The 23,329-nt window shown below is 42.4% G+C and overlaps 1 protein-coding gene across 4 annotated transcripts in view; it reads right to left on the reverse strand.

Moving 5' to 3' along the window:
• Nucleotides 1-782: 782 nt before the first annotated feature.
• The window catches only part of Elmod1 (ELMO domain containing 1), a 56,913-nt gene continuing 34,366 nt past the window's right edge, over nt 783-23,329 (reverse strand). For 2 of the 4 annotated variants that reach the window (NM_001191579.2, NM_001429211.1), the window contains 7 exon segments: nt 783-2,219; nt 9,382-9,515; nt 10,692-10,742; nt 13,566-13,589; nt 14,023-14,091; nt 15,592-15,725; nt 21,026-21,155. In NM_001191579.2, the coding sequence (NP_001178508.1) occupies nt 2,047-2,219; nt 9,382-9,515; nt 10,692-10,742; nt 13,566-13,589; nt 14,023-14,091; nt 15,592-15,725; nt 21,026-21,155 (715 nt within the window). In that variant the 3' untranslated portion in view covers nt 783-2,046. 4 annotated transcript variants of the gene reach the window in all.

Consider the following 23,329-nt stretch of genomic DNA (forward strand, 5'->3'; position numbering starts at 1 on the left):
ATTCATTGTTACCTATGAGGTTGGAGCCCAGGGTCAGTCCATGTATAGTGGCTTAGTCCCTGGAAGCTCTGGTTGGTTGGCATTGTTGTTCATATGGGGTCTCGAGCCCCTTCAAGCTCTTCCAGTCCTTTCGGGCTGAGAGCTTTAAAGAGATAGGAACACACAGGGAGAAGGAAAGCAAATGGAGGAAGAGAAGGATGACCCAGATCTGCATGGCTCTAAATAGCCACAGGTAGCTATGTATATCATAGAAAGGATGGCATAATACAGGGCAATTTGTCCCATCTAGGTGGGCAGCTTGTATCAGTATCAATCGGCTCTGAGTTCATTGTGTGGGCGTTTTGTGGGTTGAGAATTTACTGATGTAAATCTGACTGATAAATTACAAGCCTCTAGAGTTTTGATTTTACCAGTTTTGGGGATTTGTGACAGCTAACTACAGGGGGGCAGATGGCTGGGAATGTGAACAGGATCCACAACAAGAGAACGGGGAGTTGGGTGGCCACCACATGGAGACCATGGGGACCTTGGGAGCTGGGAAACCACATTACTAGAGCATAGCTGGGGCTAGCATGGGTGCGTTTTTAATATTTCACGCAATATCACCAGACCTCAAGATTAAGGAAATCTCTCAGCCGTATCGAATTCTGAATTACACCCGGCAGCTCTGAGAGGCAGTGATTTATACACAGTTGCTTGTCTTTGACATTCTACCCACTCATACATTTGCATCTCTTAAGACCTACAGAGCACAAAGACATCAGAATGAAACCCACTCTCCATTACTGTAGAATGATATGCAATTTATTCATATACTGACAGTTAGGCAGTACTCAAAATTTATTTAAATAAGCAAGTGATTACACAAACATCTAATAATACTAAAATTGATCGTCCCAAAGTATAAAATACCACAGGTATGAAACACCATGGTAAACACTATTCAACAGACTACAGTCATAATTCCAAACTAAATCACATTTGAAAGAAGATGATTCTCAGTTGTTTGAGGATGATTTTGTTTTTCTCCTTCCCAGCAACTTCTTCCACTGATATAAGGATGCTAATTTCAAGAAATAGTGCATGATATCATCGCTTAGGTTCCTGTGTTGTAGCACATTTTTCTTGCAAACAATTTTAAAATATTGCCTCCCCACCCCCAAGATAGAAACAAAGCAGTCAGCACTCAATCCCTAAGCAAGGATACTGAGATCTGGGGAGTGCTAAGAACTAAGTATGGGTTCAGCAAGAGTCAGGTAGCGAGAAACCTTTCGCAGCCTCGGAAAGATAATGGCTTCTTTTCTGGGGCTCCAAGCATCGTACACATATTTTGACATCCAAGCCATGTAGTGATGGGGACACGATAGTTTCCTATCCTGATGGCTATGACCCAGTTGCGACTGTGGTTAGGTTAGGCTACCAGTTCTGCAGGATGTCACTGGAGGATGCTTCCGGTTTGAAGCTGACGTCTGGCCTTGTTACCTCCTGGCGAAGCGCAGCTGTTCTATGTGGAGGAAGAGTTTGGCTTCTCACACGTCTGTATGACTTTCAAGTCTTATACATTACCCGGGTGAGGTCCAAGCACAAGCCCTTCTTGAGAGGCTAGCAGCAGTCTTCGTGAAACTTTTTTTTTTAAATAAATATGAACACGGAATGAGATTCAGCTAACTCTCTTACGTACAAATTACAGCTAAGGAATTATCACACGTTTTTAATATTTGAATGATGAGGGGGGGAGAGAAAAAATCTAAAAAAATAGAAAACTTTCTTCAAACCTGGGTGCCAAGGACAGATGTCAACACTGCAGGATGCCACAATGTGAGCAGTCGCTGGAGGGCGGACACTCCAGAATGGTGATATTTGGGGGGATCTTGGAATAATGACCAAGAGATGAAAATACTGTACCAAAAGGCATGCATATATATATATATATATATATATATATAATCACTTATGTGCATTAGGTGTGTGAGCTGTCACCTAAGCAGAGATCTAAGATGACAATGAGGCAGTGTTCAGGGGTATCCATTGAAACCAGTGTGGGCACTACATGTTGATTAAACCTTCAGAGGCAGCGAAATGTGGGCACAGCGCCATGTCTGGGTTCTGCAGCTGTTTTATGATTCTCTTGCGGAATTTCTCCCGCACGCGGTTAAATTCCATTATGTCCATGGGGTCCTCTTCAATCCAAAACTTGTGAAACTCGTGCATCAAATAGCCTGTTAGGGAAAAAGACAGTGGTAAGTCTGCAAGGTAACAGCCCTTAGCCACGTTCCAAGCCACAGCGGGTGAGTTAGGCCAGCACAGCAGTCTTCACGGAGGCCACAGAAAACTCCAAATTTTAGTGAGATCAGTGGAGTGGAAGCTACCACGCTGCTGGTAATTTTCTCCCTTTGCAGCTAGTATCAGAGAACATTTTTACCCCACAAAGCAGGAGAACAAAACAATTGGTCACCTCCTAAATATGAATCATATTTCCTTAAAGAAAAAAATTTAAATGTTGATGAGTATCTGCCTTTTATGTATGTTTGTGCACCACAACACGGTGTGGTGTCTCCTGGAGGCCAGAAGAGGGCATTGCATCCCCTGGACCTGAAGTTACAGCTGTGAGCTGCTGTGTGGTTGCTGGGAATCGAAATTGGATCCTCTGGAAGGGCAGTCAGAGCTCTTAACCACCTAGCATCTCTCTAGCTCATTTCTCTCTCTCTCTCTCTCTCTCTCTCTCTCTCTCTCTCTCTCTCTCTCTCTCTCTCTCTCAGCAAGGTCTCTGGCTGGCATGGAACTTGCTCTGTAGATCAGGCTGGCCTCAACTCACAGAGATCCACCCCCCACCCCCATGTGCTTGGCTGGGTTATTTTCAAATATTTCAAAAGATTATTTCCAAATGTTTAAAATTACATTTATCTGTGCATGTGTGTTTTCAGGTATGTGGGTGTGAGCATGTGTGTGTGCGTGTTTGTGGAGGTCAGGGAATAATGGGTGTCTTCTCTCCATCTTATACATCAAGGTGGAGCCTCTCACTGGAACCCAGAGCTTGCCACTTCAGTCAGTCTAGCTAGCTACCTTATTCTGGGAATTCCACACTCTATGTCTTCTGAGCACTGGGACTGCAGATGGACCACGATGCCCACTTGGGATTTATATGGGCTCGGGGGATCTGAACTCTGGCCCTTGTGTTTGCAGAGCAAGTGATCTACCCAGTAAGCCATCTCCCTAAATCCCAAAAACCAACTCTAAAAGGCTGACAGTGACTCCTTCGTCCTTCTCATTCCAACTAAGCTAACGCAATAGTCCAGCCTTTCAGAATTACTCCACTCTGCCTTTTTTCCTCTCGGCATTCAATTTAACTAAAGTATTAAATTACTCAGACACATCAGACAGGTGCATTGAACCATCTATTACGAGACGGTAAGAATTGTAAATCAGGTCTGAGCTGCGGACTCCTTACGTGGTTCCAAATTCAAACGCTCTTGTCTTCCAAAGCTCTTATCTATGAACACTCTGGGACGGACACTTCTGGGGAGTAAAGGTCAAGTATTTGAATCTGTTCGTCGTTTCTCTCTCCCCTTCTTTCTGCCCCATTGCATGCTTTTCACACACATCTAGGACACTACAATGTGAACACTTCCTTTAAGAGGCAATATCACATATCTGTATTTAGGGAATCCAGATGCAGCTGCAGACCTGCTTCTAAAATAGTAAATATATAGTAAATAGAAAATAATAACATAAATAAGAAAGTAATTCCAGTTTTAAAAAAAGAAAGAAAAAGTGAATGCTATGAAGTTGTTCTTTGTTTTAAATTTGGAAGGTGCAAAGAAATAGAGCCAGAACCCTGGAGAGGATGCTGATTGGAACTCCATTCTTTTACTTTCACATATAAAATGAAACCAGGAGGAAGGAGCAGGGGAAGGAACGCAGCGGAGGTGCATAGGAAGAGAACACAGAACAAACACCCTCAACTGAATACCAAAGGGAAACCAACAGCTTTCCCCGTGCAACTGACAATGTATGCAAACACTTAACATAATCCAATAAACAGGTTTAAGACATCATTGACTCCTATCTCACTGCACAGTATTTGAGGTGTCCTTCCCCAGTACACATCTCGATGGTGACCCGTTCTCACCCGCTCACCCCTCTCATCCCTCCCCATTGCTTGTTTAGGCATATTTGCACATTTTTAAGAACTCAGTCACTAAGGTGCAGGACAGATGGTTAAGGGAGCAATTATTTTATATTTATTTTGGATTGTCTATTCTGTCCTATTTCTTCTCTTTTTTTCTTTCTTTTGACAAGGTCTCTTGCAGATCAGTCTGACCTTGAACTCCCTAAGGTGCAGAAGACCTTGAACGCTTGCCTGATCCTCCTGTCTGCACCTCCCCAGCACATTATCCTGCCTGGTTTACGGAGTACTGGGGCTTGGACCTAGAGCCATGTGTGTGCTAAAACACTCGACCAGGCAAACTACATCTCCAGCCCCATTCCCCTCCTCTCAGGCCAATGGAAAATACTGCTTATTAACATTTCTTTTTTAATATTTATTTATTTATATATTATATTATATTATATTATATTAGTACACTATAGCTGTCTGCAGACACACCAGAAGAGGGCACCAGATCTCATTACAGATGGTTGTGAGCCACCATGTGGTTGCTGGGAATTGAACTCAGGACCTCTGGAAGAGCAGTCAGTGCTCTTAACCACTGAGCCATCTATCCAGCCCTTATTAACGTTTCTGATGGAGGTATTTTCTCCCTTACCCAGCTGGCCTTGAGGCTACACGGAGGCTGACTACCAGGAAAACGGCGAATCAAATCCACCGTCTTGTATCTTACCCATCCGTTTCCACTCGTATGACATGGCCCAAGGCTGCTTCCAGGCTTGGGCATCTCTAGTAACAACATTGACAGTTACACAGATGAGGGAATTTTTTGTGTTTTGTATTTTTTAAAAAGGCCTTGGTATGCAGCCCCAGCTAGACTTTAATTTGTAATCCTCCTGCTTCATCCCGAGATTCTTAGAAGGTTCTTGAGCAGAAAGCTGTTGGCCTATACTTCACGGAACAAAGCTAGCCCTTCTCTGACACTTGTAGCGTGCCCAGCGCGCTAGCTCATCTCCTCTTCAGGGTCTGACATCATAGCGCATGCGCAGTGAGTGAGCGATGGCGATGGACCCTCTTTGACCTATTTGTTTCAGCACTACGTTTTCCGAATCTGATTTCTGACTCCATCCCCATGGTACAATGTGATGATTTGATGCACGAGTGGGATGTGGACCATCAAATCAGAACACGCAGCACCCCTACCTCCTTTTACCGAATGATTTGTTTTTCTGTGGTACACATAAGGATGCCCACTTTTCCATACCGTGCAGACACCCATCTTGCTCTTCAGGGGATGAAATACATCACGTAGTTCTAGAAGAACTCAAACACGGTGGTTTCCTCCATTTTTCTCTTGTGCACAACTACAGAATACCATCTCTGAGAGTGATGGTGCTTCACAGTCTGACACTATGTACTTTCTCTATAAGTACAAATGAGAACTGTAAATCCTGGAGACAGATTCCCCGAGACTCTCCCCATATTACTAGGAAATGAAGAGAAACTATATAACACCATTGCAGTAATAAGATACAGGGACGGTGACCTGGTTCCCAAAGTGCATATTACTCTGTCATGTATGGATTATTACACAGCATTCAAAGATTCACTTGGCCAGTTGTCTGATTGATCCATCTACCAATTATGCACGTAACTGATACACTATTAGGCACTGAGGATGAAGAGAAAGGTAGAGTTCTCATGTTTCCTAATTCTCTGTCTTTTGGAGAGAAAGAGATGGGTATTCGATTTCTGACAATGATTTGTTATCTGAGAAAGCCAACAAAGTAGTGTGGAGAGGGGAGGGAGAGAACGGAGCCAATCTACTGCTTCTGGTTATCGATTTCATTCATTCCAGTGCTGTGAGGTGTCCAGGAAGATTTTCTATCTCTGTCTTACAGATGTGGGCATGGGGTTCACTCGGGAAGCTTGAACAGTGCACAGTCGCACCGTGAACAGCTGCTGCCAGGGCTGAAACAGGCTGTCGTGTCATCGTCGGCACAGGCTGCCTCTCCCAGTGCCTTCTGTTCCTCCGGTGCTTATTTCTGCGTAATAGTTCCTTCTCCTGAAGGTCAGAGAAAAGATAATCCCCTCCCTCTTCTGCGCTTGTCTTTCCTTCTGCTCGCTACCCCTGGCCTTGCCCCATTGCAGTTGGGCTCTGTGCTCACCGGAGCTTTAGACTGGTTGTCGTCTTTACAGTACAGGGCCTTGGCAGCGCAGCATTCGCTAAGACTGTAAAGTCAGGACGACAGAGCCATTACAATCTTATTTCCTTTCCTCTAGATGAAACACTTGTTTTGAATACCTCGCCATCTGAAGCCTGCTGCATATTTATTGCTGCTTAGATGTGTCTTGGCTTTGCCTCGCCGCATCCTTCCCGTTAGTAGAAAGCAAAGGCACGTGCGAGGACACAGATAACTGTAAGCATATTACAGTGGTGATGTGCAGACGTGACCGTGCCCAACAGAGGGACAATGAATCCAGGGCACGGTGTGCCTCTTCTAACCATGCCCACTCTCTCTGTTCATGTAACCCCATCTGTTAGGGACTGCTGCTCTTTCTGCAACCTGAAGAGTATCCTGAGAAATAAGATTCTGCCGTGTGCTTTCTTATCTGGACATACCTATCAATTGGGTAATGCTAAAACATTTCCATATTGGCTACACCCTCTTCTCCCCTGAAAAAAGGATCATTTATTGTAGAATCTTATATGTCCATCTGTCCATCCATCCATTCATCCATCCATCTGCCCACTATATAGTTACATTCTCTTCTAGATACCAATTCTCTACATCATATATCATCAAATGAACAAAACATCTACTTCTACCCTTAAATGCTAGTTTTCCCCCTGGGAGATGTTGGTTGCTGTGTGCTTCTGATTTTTAACTCCAAGCAGATGAATTAAAAGTCTGTAGGCAGATTGGGTCTAACCCACCAGGGCTCTATGGCATCTCATAGAAATGTCCACTTCTTTTGTATCTCTGAATAGATTTCCCCAGAGGAACTTGCCTTCGGTTTGCCTTAAATTAAACCCATTGTATTTTCCCTTACAAGAGCTCGCACGATTTCTCTAAGAAAGATGGGAAGTCTAGCATAGGGGAACTTAAACAAGGCTAAGGAGACACAGTGTGCGAGCTCTTGTCTGTTAGCGGTTCTGTTTATGTTCTCTAATGTGCCTCAAAGTCCTGTAGAGTCCATTTTGAATTATTCTCTCCCATTTCATGTATCACATCTAATCAATACTCCCCTCTCGACTGCTTGGATCTGCTGTTCTCTCCTGCCTTATGGCCTGTGTCCTTGGCACATCTCTGGCTGGACTACTCAGCTTCTACCACTTTACTTTCTGCCCCTCACCCTTTGGTGTTCACAGAAAGTGGCACTGCTGTAGGGAGCTCCTTCTCCTCTCAGACTGGGCGGGTGATGGTAGCAATATACCTTCGCAGTGTTCTAACACGGTATCTTTACTTCCCAGTGTGTTGTACTTCTTACTGGTTTAGAGGCCACAGCTCTTCAGTGCACACCTTGATCTGCAGGGAAATCCCAGTAATATCTCTCGGAGTTAGAATGGTTCCAGGAGTGAATATAATCACCCGGTGGTCAAAACAGGGGCTACGAAATGTCACGTGAGGGACTTATCTTTTCTACTGACAAGCTATGGAGTAAATCTTTCTTTAAATATCCCTTTTCATTCTTATCAGTTATATTTTTAATGTTCAGCGTTCGATAGTTTACTATGTTTTGATGGGAAAACAAAGCCCTGTAAAAGACAGTAATTTCTCCTCTCCTGACCCTTGTTCTATTGTGGTGTCAGCTGATTCTTTTGCCAGCTCCATGTAAGCTGCATCGCATTTGGGGGCTGCCTTTGAAACTCCTATTTACAGAACATAAGGTTTTTAACTCCTGTGCATGGATCCAGCCATACTCATTCCCCACTGTTTTCTTAACCAAGTACTAACTGCCTGCTTCGTTCATTTACTTAGTTTCCCAATTCATTTCATCACAAACCCCTTTCCCCAAGGATGCCAAATGCATCCTAGATGTGTCAGAACATGGTGAATGCTCTCTCAATTCCAGAACTTTGTCAAAACCCATAGCTCTTCTCAGTCTATCATGTTGGACCCTCCTTGGGGCCCTTTCCTTCATCTGAAGGGTCCCTTCACTTTCCTTCTGGAAAGATCTTCTGTTGTCTAGGTTCATTTATTCTTCCCAGAATAACTCTTTTTATTTTGGGGGGAAATGTTATATTTTTCAGGAGTTTCCTGGTCAAGTTATGGGGAAGTAAAAATACTGAAGACCTGCATTTATTTAAAAAAAAAAGTCTGTCCTATTTTGATACTCAATACTCAATTGATAAGTGAGACTGGGGATATAATTTTAAATTGTAAATCGTCTTAAGTTTTTGTAGTCACCATTCATGGTATTGTAGAATAAAATGCCGATCATGAGAGGTCTGGTATAATCTCAGCTCTAAAGCTTTTGAGTGACAGTTTTAGAAAATTTCAGGATGATCTCTTTACAATGTCATAATGTCGCACAGTGACATAGACCTGGGTTTGGTAGATTTTAATCTGTTATGTTGGTGCTTAGAACTTAAAACACGAAAACCCATCCTTCAGGCCTGAAGCTTTATCATATTAATTAATCAATTAATTAATTTAATGTGTGTATGCACGGGCATGCTTGTGCCTGTATGCACGACAGTGCATATGTGGAAGACAACTGGTAAGAGTTGGTTCTCACCTTCTATTTTGTGGGTCTTGGGGATCAAACCCAGATGATCTTTAGGCTTAGCAAGTGTCTTCACCCACAAAGCCATCTTGCTGGCCTGATTTTTTCCATCTTCCCTTTTTTTAAAACTTTTCATAAAAATTCTTTTTTATCTACATTCGAGGCAAGTCTTTCAACATTGCTTTCTAATCTTGTGAATTTCCTTTCTGTCAAAACATCGGACCTGGTAGTCAACTCAGGCTGTCTTTAGAGTTGCATTCCTCAGTGTTAAGCCATGTTAGATCAGAGGGAGACAGACAAAAGTCAGACCCGAAGTTGACACCTTGTATCTCATGTAAAAGCTGGAAAAAGAAACATCCACGATGCCCAGAAGTATAAGCATAGGTGTTTCAATGAGAAAATAAAGAAACAAAAAAGTTAAAAGCAAAGACACTTCCTCAAAGGGCCTAAGGTAGCTCCTTTACAGTTGACCTCTCACCTTTGACCCTTGTCTGGAAGGCTCTATAGAAACCCATACTGATAATTAAACAATAGACACTCACAGAACGTTTGCTGGAAGTGAGACAGTGTTGGAGCTTCGGGAGCGATGTTGTAGAAATGTGTTTTCAGAGCGCCGCTCACGAGCAGATTATATGCCAGGTCGGTGATATTGATGCCCACGATTGCAAAGGAGTACCTGCAGGTAGGGTCCACAAAACCCAAAAGCGTTGCAAGATGGGGTAGAAGCACTTCGAAAACTGATAACACGAGTTCTAAATTCCTATGAAGTCATCAGAACAGCAAGCTGCCCAGTCATCTCTACCATCCATTTCAAGCCTTGTCTTTTAACTCTATTGCAAAGTTTCAGTAGCATGTGCTAAAGAATCGAGAGTTTCCATGCTTCGATTTGGCAATTCCATTCCCAAACACGTGGTAGGTCAGTGTCCAAAGTTGACAAAGCCTTAGATATAAAACTATCTATTACAGCATTATTTATCATGGTGAGACACAGAAATTGCTCAGATATGCTAAAAAGATTCCTTAAAGAAATTATGGTAAATTTTAGTGCTAACTAAATTATGGTAATTTTATAGCTAGCTAAACTTGTATCCTTAGAGACTTTAAAGCAAGATACATGCATAGAACGCACCGAGATTTAGTGTAGGTGCACACGTGTGAATGGAGAAATGGCTAGAATGAAGAGCTCTGAGTGGTTGCTATAGATATGCAAGGCCGAGCTTTGGTCAATATGCCTCTGTTTTTCTAAATTTAAATTTTTAGTGAGAAAGATTCTTCTACAGGAAGGGAAGAGAAAACTTAAATTCTCTCTGTTGTTATAAGTCCAGCATAAAAATGATTCTAATGAAATAGGCCATTAATAACATTGGTTAATTTGTTTGTTTGTTTGTGTGAGCATGTGATCTTATGTGCTACATGTGTGTATATGTATACGTGTGTGTGTGTGTGTGAGTGTGTGTGTGTGTGTGTGTGTGTGTGTGTGTGTGTGTGTGTAGGTCAGGAGACGATTTGAACATCCTTTCCTTCTACATATAGGTTCCAAGGATCAAACTGAGATTATTAGGCTCAGTGGCAAGTACCTTTCCTGCTAAGCCATGTTGCTAGGTACCTAAAGTAAAAATTTAAGATAATTTTTACAATTTGCTTTATTATTTTTATGAGTATTAGTGTTGTCTGTATGTAAATCTGCATGCCACATGAGTGCCTTTTCCCATGGAGGCAAGAAAAAGGCTTAAGATCTCCTGGAACTGGAGTTATAGACAGTATGAATTACCATCAAAGTGCTGGGACGCAAACCCAGTTTTGCTGTCTCTGGGCCAGGGATAAAGGTTTGCATGTACAATCCCTCACTTACCCAATTGCTTTATCCATCTTTTTCTTTTCCCATTCTGTTTTGCTGAATTTGCTGAAAGAAAGAACGAATAAACAAATTACCACTTAATATACTTAATTTATTCTTGCTCCCCTTGAATGCTTATACTAAACTGTTAATTGCACATAGAGATATATATGTAACCCTGTTGTCACACGAAGTCTGAATATATCACTGCTAAGAGCAACAGTATAAGCTTCCCAACACACCCCTGTAATCCCATCCATCTCCATTCACATTGTTGCTTTTAGAGTTGATACATTCAAACTGACCAATTTTAGCTAGTGTACATACACATAGAGTTGACAGTTTTAATGCCAATGTAACATAACATAAGAAGATTTTGAATTCTAGGTTGGTTTGGGCTACATAGTAAGACCTTGCCTCAAAAACAAACAGACTTTAGCATCGGAGTTACATGCAATTTTTAAATCCGTCCAAGTAGGAAAAAAGAATTTTCTAGAGCAAATGGCAAATGGCACACTGCAAACACTCATGTAATAACACAACACAGAAGGGGGGAGACAGAGAGAGAGAGACAGAGAGACAGAGAGACAGAGAGACAGAGAGAGACAGAGAGAGACAGAGAGAGAGACAGAGAGACAGAGAGAGAGACAGAGAGAGACAGAGACAGAGAGAGAGACAGAGACACAGAGACACATAGAGAGAGAATAAGATATTTAAATGCATGTGCTTTCTTTTTCTTTTTTTAGTGTGGTTGCATTTTTTATTAGATTTTTAAATTTACATTTCAAATGTTATTCCCTTCTCCCCGTTTCCCATCCATAAACCCCCTATCCGTCCCCCACCCCTTCTTCTATGAGGGAGGGTGTTCCCCTACCCATCCACCCACACCTTCCTGCCTCCTGGCCCTGACATTCCCCTACACTGGGTTGGAGGAGGGTCAAGCCTTGGCAGACAAAGGGTTTCTCCTCCCATTGGTGCCCAACAAGGCCGTTCTCTGCTACATGACACATGTGTTTTCTACTCTGTGAATGACTGGGTACAATGCCAAATCACTGCTGGGATTCGTGTTAAAATATTCCTATTCTAAAAGTATGGTTCCTAACCAACAAACTAAAGAGGCACCAGGAAAGTTTTATTTCTTAAAAAAAAAAAAGAGTCATGAATTAAATTACGTGTGAAATTTAAAAACTGGTAAGTATCCATTTCCCCTTCGACAAAGTTTTGAAAGTCCACAGTGCATCTATAAATCTTGTCTCTACATTCCTTAAATGAAATCTTGTCTGCATTTGAAATGTAAGACAAGGCCAAGTAGCTTCCACTTATTTGACTACCGATAAGGTATTTTCCAGATAAACAAACAAAAATCAACAGGCATAGTTCTCCTCTTAAAATTGTATCTACCTTTAACCACCAAGTTCCTTTAGGACTCTATGAATAGTCTCAAAGGCAACAATGTATCATGCTTGCTGAAGAGCATCTTGGAACTATTCATAGTACATATATTTTTGTCTCACTCTTGAAAACCTGAAATGTGTAGGGTTCGATAGACCTCAAAACATATCTCTTTCGGGCAGGTATAGAAGAAATATGTTCGCATTTCCAAACCCTTCTGATTCACATTTGGCGACCATCACCACTTTGAAGCAACTAATACAAAAGTCTTTTTCTCTTTGACTGGATTGTAGCTTGAGGGATAAACTAGGTTCCTACCCAGCACCCATACAGTCTTAAGAGTTGTCCACAGTTTCTTCAGCCATGAGGAGCCACAATTGTGAAGCCTCTGCCTAACCTCCCCTTGCTGGAGGATGGCTCACTGATGAAATTAATCTCCCTTCAATGGTTTTTCAAAAAAAATATTTTAAGCAGATCACAGAGCATCCGTGGCTTCTGGTTCTGATCCAGAAACACCACTTGGAAAGACACACAGACTCTCAGTCAACTTTAATTACAGGGAGTTCAGGGCTCATGATGTAGAGTTATGCAATCTGGAAGATATGGTTTAAAAGCCATAATAGTTTGAGTTTGATCATGTAATCAATCAAGAAGCAGCTAGATGATGTTAGCGTTTTTCATAAAATAAATAAAAGTACAGAAAATAAAATTTTAATCTTATAAAAGGCTATAAACACGAGTTTGGGAAAGTAATGTAATTTTTAATGAGCCTTAGCCAAATGGAGCCAGGAGGAAAATCATAGTAACATCAGTGAAATAAACCCAAGTCAACCGATTCCTGAATCTTCAGACCACTATAATAAAACTTTACGTTTGTTTAGCTAGAAATAATTAAGCGTTATCAGGTGGAGGACAAAATAAAAAGCTCATGGAACTTGGCAAAATCGAAGGAACAATTATGAGAAGAGCTACTCCTCAGAATGATCACGTTAGAAATACATCAGTCAAGCCAGGAGTGGTGAACACTCTGAATCCAGCACTCAGGAGACAGAGCCAGGTGGATCTGTGAGTTTGAGGCCAGCCTGGTCTACATAGTGAACACCAAGCCATTCATAGCTACATAATTTTTTTTGAGACTGTGTCTCAAAAAAATTACTAATCAAAGATCAATTTTTCACTGTGTAAAAAAAATATGTCCAAGTAAAATGTCTCTTGAGGGGATTAGGTCACGTGTGAGGGATGTTCATCTTTTTAAAAGAAAGGATTAAATGTCCTTCAAACCAGTTATAGTTCTAGCTTCTTGACCCCTTCATTAGATTAGATCAGTTTGGCTTTTAGCTCATAAAAATGCAGCCCATAAATTATAGACTATATCACATTAAAAGTTGGTAATGTTTGCCTTTAAGTGTTTTCCATAAATCTGCTTATTTTTAGAAATTCTTAACCTACTCATTCTAAAATAGAATAAAAACAAAACACAAAAACAAAGAAAAATACCTTATTTCCTCCTTAGTGATATCCCTTCAAAGAAAAAAAAATCAAGTAAATGAAATGCAAATACAGTTCTGAACTTTGAAAGAAAAGAGCCTTTGTAAATCACTTTCTCTGTTGGTCTTCTACCTCCTGACTTCCATTTCCCTCTACGCCCACCCACGGCACGCTCTCTTGTCTCTGACTTCTTTCCTGCGTGTTTGTGCCTCCATGCTCACCTTTGAATTGTCCTAGACACTCTTGACAGACACTTACTTGAAGGACACCACTCCACATTCTAAATCCTGAAATGCACATCTGGAGAACTAACGTTTTTGTTTAGCACCTGTCAGAAGGGCTAGAGAGAGCACTTTAAGCTTGGCTTCCCGTGAGCTGGCTCTGCTGATATTCTCTTCAGATCCATGTGAGAAATGATATTTACTAATCCAAAAAGCCCAACCCATCTCTTATTTTGAACAATTACCTGCATTTTGGATGAACAGAGTCACACAGAACTTGCTGAGCTACCGTGGCATCCCGTTCTGCGAAATATCTGCGGGCAGAGGGAAGGAACACCGTGACTGTCAGACAGCCACCCTCACGTGGTGGGTGAGGGGCACTTGGCACTCACAGGTAGACACTGGCACGAGACTATCACTCTTCTGGAGCCAACAGACTTGAAAACTTAATTATGAACTTCATTACTACCCAGGGAGCCACGTATATAACTGAGCGTTATAGATAAGGGGTCAGGTGATTGAATGGAATGAAGACCCCCAGGGGCAAAAGGAGAGAAGCAACATGGCAAAGGGTCTATGGTCCCTTCCCTCCCCTTCTCTCTCCTTCCCTTCTCTCTCCTTCCCTCCCCTCTCCTTCTGTTCCCCTCCCTTCCTTCTCCTATTCCCGCCTCGTTCCCCTTCCCCCTTTCACCTCTCTCTTTCCCTCCACTTCCTCTTCTCCTCTCCCCTCCCTTTCCCCTTTTCTTATCCTTCCTGTACACATACTTTCTTTCTCTCTCTCCCTTCCATTTTTCCTTCTGTCCTTTCCTCTTGTCTTCTTTCCTTTCCACAGTGCCTCTGCAGCTCAGGTTGGCATTGACCCCATTAGACAGCCAAGGGTGAGCCCTGATCCCCTTGATCTCCCGTCTCCCAAGAGTTAGGATTACATGGTGCTCAGATCAAATGCATCTTTCTTAGAAAGCAGTCACACTGTATTCTCGGTGATTAGAAAACGTCTCATAGGACTTAGGGATGTTAATAAGCAACTAAATTTCCGCCTTAGGGAGGGGGAGGAATTAGCAATGAGCTTTCATAAAACACGCAAAAACTCACACAACCTCCAAAGTGCTTCCTTAAGTATTTAACATGGGCAATAATGAAGCTATAGCAAAATTACTAGTGCTTGCCTATATGACTTATTATAGAAATCTGAAGGGGCACAGGGAAAATTCAAGGCAGCCATTTTAGATTTATTTATTTGTTTTGTGCGTCTGTGCACATGTGGAGGTCAGAGGACAACTTAACGATCAGTTCTCTCTTCCCACAATGTAGGTCTCTAACCTCAAACCCAGGTCATTGAATAAGGCGGCCTGCAATTGTCCCTGCGGAAGCATTTCAGGGCCCAGGATTGATCGTTTATTTTGGAGGTAAAGATTGAAATTCAAGATGGGAAATGATGAACAGTCTAGGATTTTCATTAACTTTTTTTTTTTTTTGGTCTAAAACTAATGTCTCAGTTTTTGAATTCAGGTCATCAATGTAAGGGGTTGTGTTTTTGTGTGTGGCTTAAAGTTTTTCATAATAAAAAGAATCTAAAAGTACATATCTTAGAGTAGCTTTAAATATTTCTATGAAGTCTGTTGAAACATAGGCAAGGCGAGGCAAGGTGCTGGCAAGTTTTAAAATTGTAGGAACCCAATTCTCTCTTCAGAGGACACACATCTTCTGGCATCTCCTGGGACTGGACTTTTGAAAGTGATAACCCCTCTTTGCAATTTCAACCCCAGCAGACCAGCCCATTGCTTTAATGCTCGACTATTCCTTATTTTACTCACTGCAAATTGTAAAGTCCCAGAAGACCCATTCCTCGAAAATCTGTTTTCGGATCATCACCTTGGAAGCCAATCTCACACCACTGCTTAGAAATCCGAGACTCCAGTGGAGTGTTGGGCTTCAGGAACTCCCATAGCTGGAGACAGAAGAGAAGAGAACCATTCGTGGGTGTGCACACACAGCGCCCTGTCTTATTGGCTCAGATGCTGTGAGCTGTATTCTGACAAGGAGATTTTCAAAAGTGAATATATGCACAAATATTACGATAGCAGTTCTCAAAGGTGACCCCACACCTGTCTGGGTTGGATGATTAAAAGAAAGCAAAGCAAAAGAAGTTATTTCACACAAGAGCGAGAGGCTATAGGCCTTTACTTTCATCTCAAGAGTGAGGTGTACAATACTGTTGTTGGGTTGTTGTTTTGAAGACAACGGAATGATTACATGTATAGTCCAGTGTTTTAAACCTTTATATTTGTGTTCTTAATTAAATGAGGTAAAGAGATAAATAATAGCTCGCAGAAATGCTCTTTGGGGCGGGGCCTCTAAAATATGAAATCTACAAGGAAAAAGGAGATTGGAACATGCGGTCACTTGCTGTCCAGCTCACAGAAACCCTTCTCTAACATTACACCAGTATACTCAGCATGAACGCCATCAGCACAAACAGTAACGGGCTGGCTTGAGGTTTACTTCTTAGGTCTTTCTGTGACAGGCATAAGAGCAAAAATATCATACAGCTAGATGAAGAAACATCAGCATCGTTCATGAGTGAGCCTCAAAAAACATTAGCATCTTGAAGAGTTGCCTGAAATAATTCCATTCAAAATCAACTATATTTACCAGTGGAAAAATACAAATTCGGAACATTATACTCTTCACTGCATTATAAATTTAGTTTATTTTCCAGGTTTTCTGTAGAAAACTAGGTTTATCACACAACGTACTGATAGAGATAGGTCAATGGAGGACGGCCATATTGACGTTCATGGTTCTCTACATGTGTGTAATGCTCAGACATAAATGCACCTCTGAGCCTCCTGTTGTAGGTGCTGGGAATCAAGTTTGGATCCTATGGAAGAGTAGGAAGTGTTCTTAATTGCTAAGTCATCTCTCCAACCCCACAAATATTATATACATTTAAATTATTGTATTTTATTTCTTTGTGTGTGTATGTGGTGGTTACGTGTATCAGTGTGTGATTGTGAGTGCATGTGTGCAAACCTGTTGCACACATCTGTTCAGAGTGAGGCCAGAGGTTGGTATTGTCTTCCTCAATTGATCTTTATCTTGCTCAATTGGTCTTTATCTTGCTTTATTGTTTTGATACAAGGGCTCTCAGTGACCCTGGAGCTCACTGGTTCAGCTAGACTAGACGGTCAGAAAGCTTCAAGGAGCTTTTGCAAGGAGCAGCAGATTTAAATGGCAGGTCCTCGTGCTTGTGCAGCAACCACTTTGCACTTGGCCTTTTCTCCAGGCTGAGATCGAGTCCCTAAATTCTGTTCAAAAGCTTGGAGCGATGGCTCATGCCTTTAATTCTAGTTCTGGGGATGTAACAAGGGAGGTGACACTCTGGAATTTGCTAGTTCTAGGTCAATGAGAAACATTGTCTCAAAAAGCAAGGTGAGTGGTTTCTGAGGAGTGGCATCCAAGGTTGACCTCTCACCTCCACAGCTACAAATTGGTGGCCACAAATGTGCACATGTACCCACAGTTGTGTATGAGCACACACACACACACACACACACACACACACACACACACACACAGACACACACACTGCAGTTCACTTCCACGTGTTGTGGTTTTTATAGAAACGATGCTAATATTACTTTGTCATAAGATACAACATGTATGCTGGTGTCACAGCACAGCAGTTCAACTTATGTAAAGGTATAGAGATGTCAGGCATGGTGGTACACGCCTGAAATCACAGCGCATGGCAGGTGGAGGCAGGCAGGTGGATCAGGAGTTCAAGGTCAGCCTTGGTTTCACAGAGAATTAAAGGCCTGGGGTTAGCTGAGCTCTAAACTGGGTGAAGAAACTCTGTACATGATCCTGATAGTTAATTCAGGCAAGGGAGCTGTGTCACCTCTGCTGTAACTGCTTTCTTTTGTCTTTGTCATAGAATAGCAGCCAGGGACAACAGAAAGACCACATGACCTAACAATTTAGGAAGCAGGTGTGTCAGCGCCCATCTCAAAGACCAAGCTTGAACTAGGTCGATTATACAGCAACAGTGGCCAAGCTCTGCAGACGCAAGGGGGGACCAGGCATGGTTGCCTCTGAAGAGCAGTGTGTAGTTGGGGGCCTTTCTAATGGTGTGAGCTTGGACAGTCACTAACTGCTCAGCCTTACTTTCCTCACCCCCATCTCCAATGGAGGATAAAAACAGTAGATCAGTCCAAAGTTACCGTGAGCATGAACACAGAGAACTTGGTGCAGAATTTACTGCAGTGATCGGAACACAGCAAACATCCAGAAACTGTTTCAATATTCTGACTTTATAGCTTTTGCACTTGGAATTCAAATGCCCAGAAGGGCGGGATAAAGATCCCACTGCCGTGTGCGTTTGGGAAGGATAGAGGCCTTGAGAATAATGAATATAACTGCAAGAACGATGAACAAATTCCTGGGTACTTGGTGTGCTGAGGTGAAAGGCTCTGTATGTTATGGACGGGGATGCAGGAGATGGAGCTCAGAGAGATACATTAGGAAGGGGCTGAAGGGAAGCTCTGAGAATATGGACTCTCGCCTACAGTACATAGAAGTCTGAAGATGTTTTTGTTTTGTTTGAGAAAGGATTTTTCATGCAGCCCAAACTGAGCTTCAGGCCCCAGTCATCTTGCTCCGGCCTCCCCACTGCTGCAGCGGTGTCTGGGATTAAGATGGCCAGGTTTGTCTCACAAAAGCCTCTCTGTCAGTATTTGGAAGATGGAAGGAAAGAATCTAGTGGCCAGGATGTCTCACACCTGTAACCTTAGCATTTCGGAAGCTTAGGCAGGAGAATGGCTACAAATTCAAAGGCAGGCTTGGCTCTATAGTGAGCTCAGGACCAACTCACAATAACAGGTGGGGCTTTGTCTCAAAACAGTCAAACGCCAAGCAAAAAATGCCGAACTTAATGGTAAATGTTCTGGGTTTTATTATCTACTAGATATGGGTTAGATAGTCAGAACCTGAACTAACATAAATGTCAGTTTCTCATATCTCAAGGAAATAATCACCAACCTGATTCGTTAGCCATGACATCAGAATAATAGCATGTACCGACCACTGATGAAAGTTAACAGACTGTTCGAATGTGTCTGAAGTCCATTACACTGGTTGAGATGAACTCAAAATTAGTGACTAGGATGTGGGTGCCTGTTCCGTGCCATCTTTAGCTGACCTTAACATACAGCTAAGAGTGAAGGCTAATCTTGGTTGTCAACTTGACTACATCTGGAACTAAGAAAAACCCAAGCAGCTGGGCACAGCTGTGAGAGATTTTTATTGGATGGATCATTTGAAGTGGGAGGACCCACCCTAAATCTGAGTCACATTTTCTGGTGACCCCCCCCCCACACACACACAATAAAGGTCATGGAAGAGGGACGATTTTGGTTTTTGGCTTTCTTGTTTCCAGTCTCACTGGCAAGTTCATCTGTCTTGTTCTTGAGCCTTTTTGGTGCTAGAACCATTGAGTGAATCAAATTCCTTCAGGATGACAACATAGCCTGAAAACTGGCAGCTCTCTAGGAATTCCCTGGGACTCCAGCTCCAGATTGGAACCGATGAGACATCAGTTCGGTGGAATAAGCAGCTACCGGATCTACCAGGAGACAGCCATTGTTGGACGGCTTGAGCCATAGCTGGTAAGCCACTCAAATGAATCCCCTTTTAATATCTATATATTCATTGTTAGTTCTGTTATTTTATAGAACCCTGGCTAACCCACTGAGGAACTACTGTAAGTCATGCATTCACCCATCAGTCCGTCTGACTGTCTCTTTCTGGACATCTACTATAAGCCAGCTCACGAATGAGACCAGCCACACCGCAGGCCCACAAATGCCATCAGTTAACGTTGAGTTTATCCCAGCCATTGCGAAGCAGTCTAGACACATGTAACCAGCTGTTCATAACGCTGATTCATTCCATTTTCATGCACCTTGATCCTGGCTATTACATCATGTTGTTGGGATTGACAACTTCCATCAGAAAATGGTCAGGAGAACGGGCAATAGGAGAAGGCAGAAGTCAGCTAGCAGGCTAGCTAAAATTAACAGAGGAGAGCGAGAGGAAGGAGTGCTACTGCCAAGAATGAAGTTTCTTCAGTTTTTAATGATCACTTCAGACCCAGCACTAATTAGTAGAGACAAAGGAATCATTAGCTTGAAGGCTTGCACGCCCAGAAACACAAACTCTTTCGCACAAAACACAAGGTGCATTTAAAAATTACATTTGTTGATTTTTTTTAAATAAGATATAAAAAACTGCTTCCTTTTTTTTTAAAGATTTGTTTTAAATTACGTATTTGTGCGTGTCTGTGTATGACTACACACACATGAGTGTAGGGGCCTGGAGAGGTCAGAAGAGGGCATCAGTTCTCTTGGGCTGGAGCCACCTGCTGTGGGTACAGGGACCCCAACGTTAAGTCCTAAGCTCTCTTGACAGCTAAGCCACCTCTCAGGCCTCTCCCTGAGTTTTGTCACTGCCTATTTGAATTTGAAGAGGAGACAGAGAAACACTTGAGGACAGGAGAGCATCTATTTTTAGAAGTTAATGTCTAAAACATTTAAATTTAATTAGTAGTTCCAAATGCTGGTCTTGTTTGGACTTTAATTACCTCGTAATTTGGTGTTTTGTGGAAAGTTTTATTGCTGTCTGAGGAAGCTGCAGTATCAGCTCTCGTAAGATTTGAAGCAAGGAGTACTTACAACTCCACATCACTTCGCCGGCAGTTTTAATGTACCATGCATAAAACTTTACCTCCTTGAATATTTGCCAAGTCACATGAGTACATAACCCGCACACGGATCTTGGGTAATTTCCCCAGAGGGCCATTGCCAAAGTAGAAATCAACCTCCTCATCTTCGACGTGTATTGAAGTTGTAAGTAAAAACCCCATGACACTCTGACAAATGCCTCCTCATTTCTCCCACAGCTTTCAACGCATTTGAAACAATCCACACTCGAGCCAAGTGTGAGATGCCCCTCCCCCACACAGATCACCTCGGATGTTTGCCCAGGTTATAGACGTCGACCGACAGACTTTAAGGTTGATTTCTCATATGAATTTTCTGGTGAAAACTATATGTCCAACCAGGAAGAGAACTCGGACCCGCCCATCTGTGGTGGCACTCACGGCCTATCCATCTTTGTGCCCCCAGTGCACAGATGAGTGGCTGGCTTGAGTGCTTGGCAGCCATTAGCAGACAGTAGCGAAGGACTCACCTTCAGAAGCATCTCTTCATGCTGGGGGTTGTCGGAATCGTAGGGTTCTCTGCGCAGTTTTTCCACATCTGCAATGAGGTTTCTGTAACCCACAATTTGCAGAAGGCAAGCCTGGAGAGAGATTCCCAACCTAAAGTGCAGAAGAACCAAGCGTGAGGAAAACACTGAACCCATGGGCTGTTGGCATCTGCTTACTTGATGCTCGTATGATAGAACTTTCAATGTAAACATCCTAATGTATGTATCCAGGAATATATATTCATGAATATATTCACCATCCCTTCTTCAAAATCCTTATTTTGTTTTGTTTCTCCAGACAGGATCTCATGCTGCAGTCCAGGCTAGCCTAGAACTCACTCGATGGCCTAGGCTGGCCTCACATTCATGGCAATCCTCCTGTCTCAGCTTCCCATTGCGGCTGCCTAGAAGCACAATTCTTGATGAACTATGAAAATCTTTTTCCTTCATTTTAGCTTTTTCTTAAGTGCAAGTGCAAATGTTTGGGAAAACAAACAAACAAACAAACAAACAAACACACCCCAAAATCAAAACCAAAACAAAACAAAGACCCAGGGAGGCCTTCGGGAAGGTGGTTTGACGTAGATTTGAAAGCAGAGGAGACAGTAGATCCTTAGGGAGCCTTTAGCTGGGTCTATCAGATGTACTTCACAAGTCTCTGTGTTAGAGGAAGAGAAAGGGAGAGAAGGGAAGAGGGAGCGGCCCTCGGGGGATTCAGGACAAGGAATTTTCTGTACAAAAGAAAAGAAACAAAGGCAGCAGTGGTGGTGGTAGAGGAGGTGGCAGTGGCCGAATCATCTGTGTGTGGTGTCCCAAGAGAAGCGGGACCAGACTTGTCTCCACCATTCCCCCGCCAGGACCACTTAGTTTATGATATTTATTCTTCGAGTCTCATTTCCAGGGCTAGAAAAAAGGCCTATTCCTTCAATTTTTTCTCATGGGGTATGGCTTTTGATGCCATATGATGGTACACATTCTGCTGTGACTGCACAGCAGAATGAATTTATGTATTTATGCATATATATAAATATATATGGAACAGTAATAATTAAAGAAGCCATGAATTTGAGGGAGCAGAGGGACAGGGCATGGGAGGGTTGGGAGGGATGAGGGGAAGGGGGACATGATGTAATCGTATTTTAATTAAAGTTTTTAAAAAGTTAGTAGAGATTTAGTGTCTGTGCGTGTGTTGATGAGTTTATGTGCACCATGTGCATGCAGATGCCTGAAGAAGCTAGAAGAGGGTATCATATACCTTGGAACTGGAGTTAGAAGTGGCTGTGAGACCATGTGTGAGTCCTGGGAACCAAACTCAGGTTCTCTGCAAGTTAAGTCTTCCTAACTGCAAGGTCATCTCTCCAGCCCATCAGAAGGTTTTAAAACTAGTTACTACGTAGTTAAGTCAATCTGAACATCCGAATGAAGAAAAGTACAGCTTTCTAAATCACAAGACTACAAATAGATGTTGTAGAGACTAGGAGGAAATGGAGCTTTTCTGACTGAACTCCCAGGCAGAACAAGAACATAGAGCAGTGCCTAGCATATTCTAAATCCCCCCAAACTCTGTCTTCCTCTTGGTTAATTAACAGTCTTTCTCAGCAGTGACAGCTGAAGTCCTCATCCACACAGATCTAAAAGACAGTTTGATTGTTTCCTACCTCAAAGTGTCTCTAAATATACCTGCCTTTAGAATTTATTCTATCTAATGCCTTTAAGGTCGAAATTTTACTGAAAAATTGCTGCACCCAATGGAAAATATAAAGCTAAATTTAAATGTCAGGAACATTGCCAAATGCATTTTAATACTCCCAAGATGAGAGGAATAAATTATAAAGTTCTAAAATATTCATATAAAAACCATCTCTTCCTCCCACACATGCCTGTCTTCTTGACAAGCAGGTAGGAACTGTCTCTAAGATTACCAGCCCAGCATGATGGAATATTCATGAAGGAACTGAAGGAATGTTCTGGAGGGAGCAGAACCAGCCTAAGCACATTATGATTTGAACACGTGCAATTAATGTAAAGCACAGACATCAAACAATGTCCTACTGACCAATAGGCTTCCTTGATCACATATTTTGATATCAGCTTGCACACCCCCTTTTCCATTCATGGCAATAGGGCCATAAGCTCACAAACCAGAAGCTTAAAGCCGCTGCCATTTAAGAACATGAGGAGCCCCCATTTTTACTTATTGTTCATCTGAAGGTCAAAACACTACAGATAATTATTTTAAAGAGAAATGGGAGAGGGAGAGGGAGAGGGAGGGGGACAGGGAGAGAG

The sequence above is a fragment of the Rattus norvegicus genome, chromosome 8, assembly GCF_021556685.1.
Source record: "Rattus norvegicus strain SHRSP/BbbUtx chromosome 8, alternate assembly SHRSP_T2T, whole genome shotgun sequence".
NCBI lineage: Eukaryota > Metazoa > Chordata > Mammalia > Rodentia > Muridae > Rattus > Rattus norvegicus.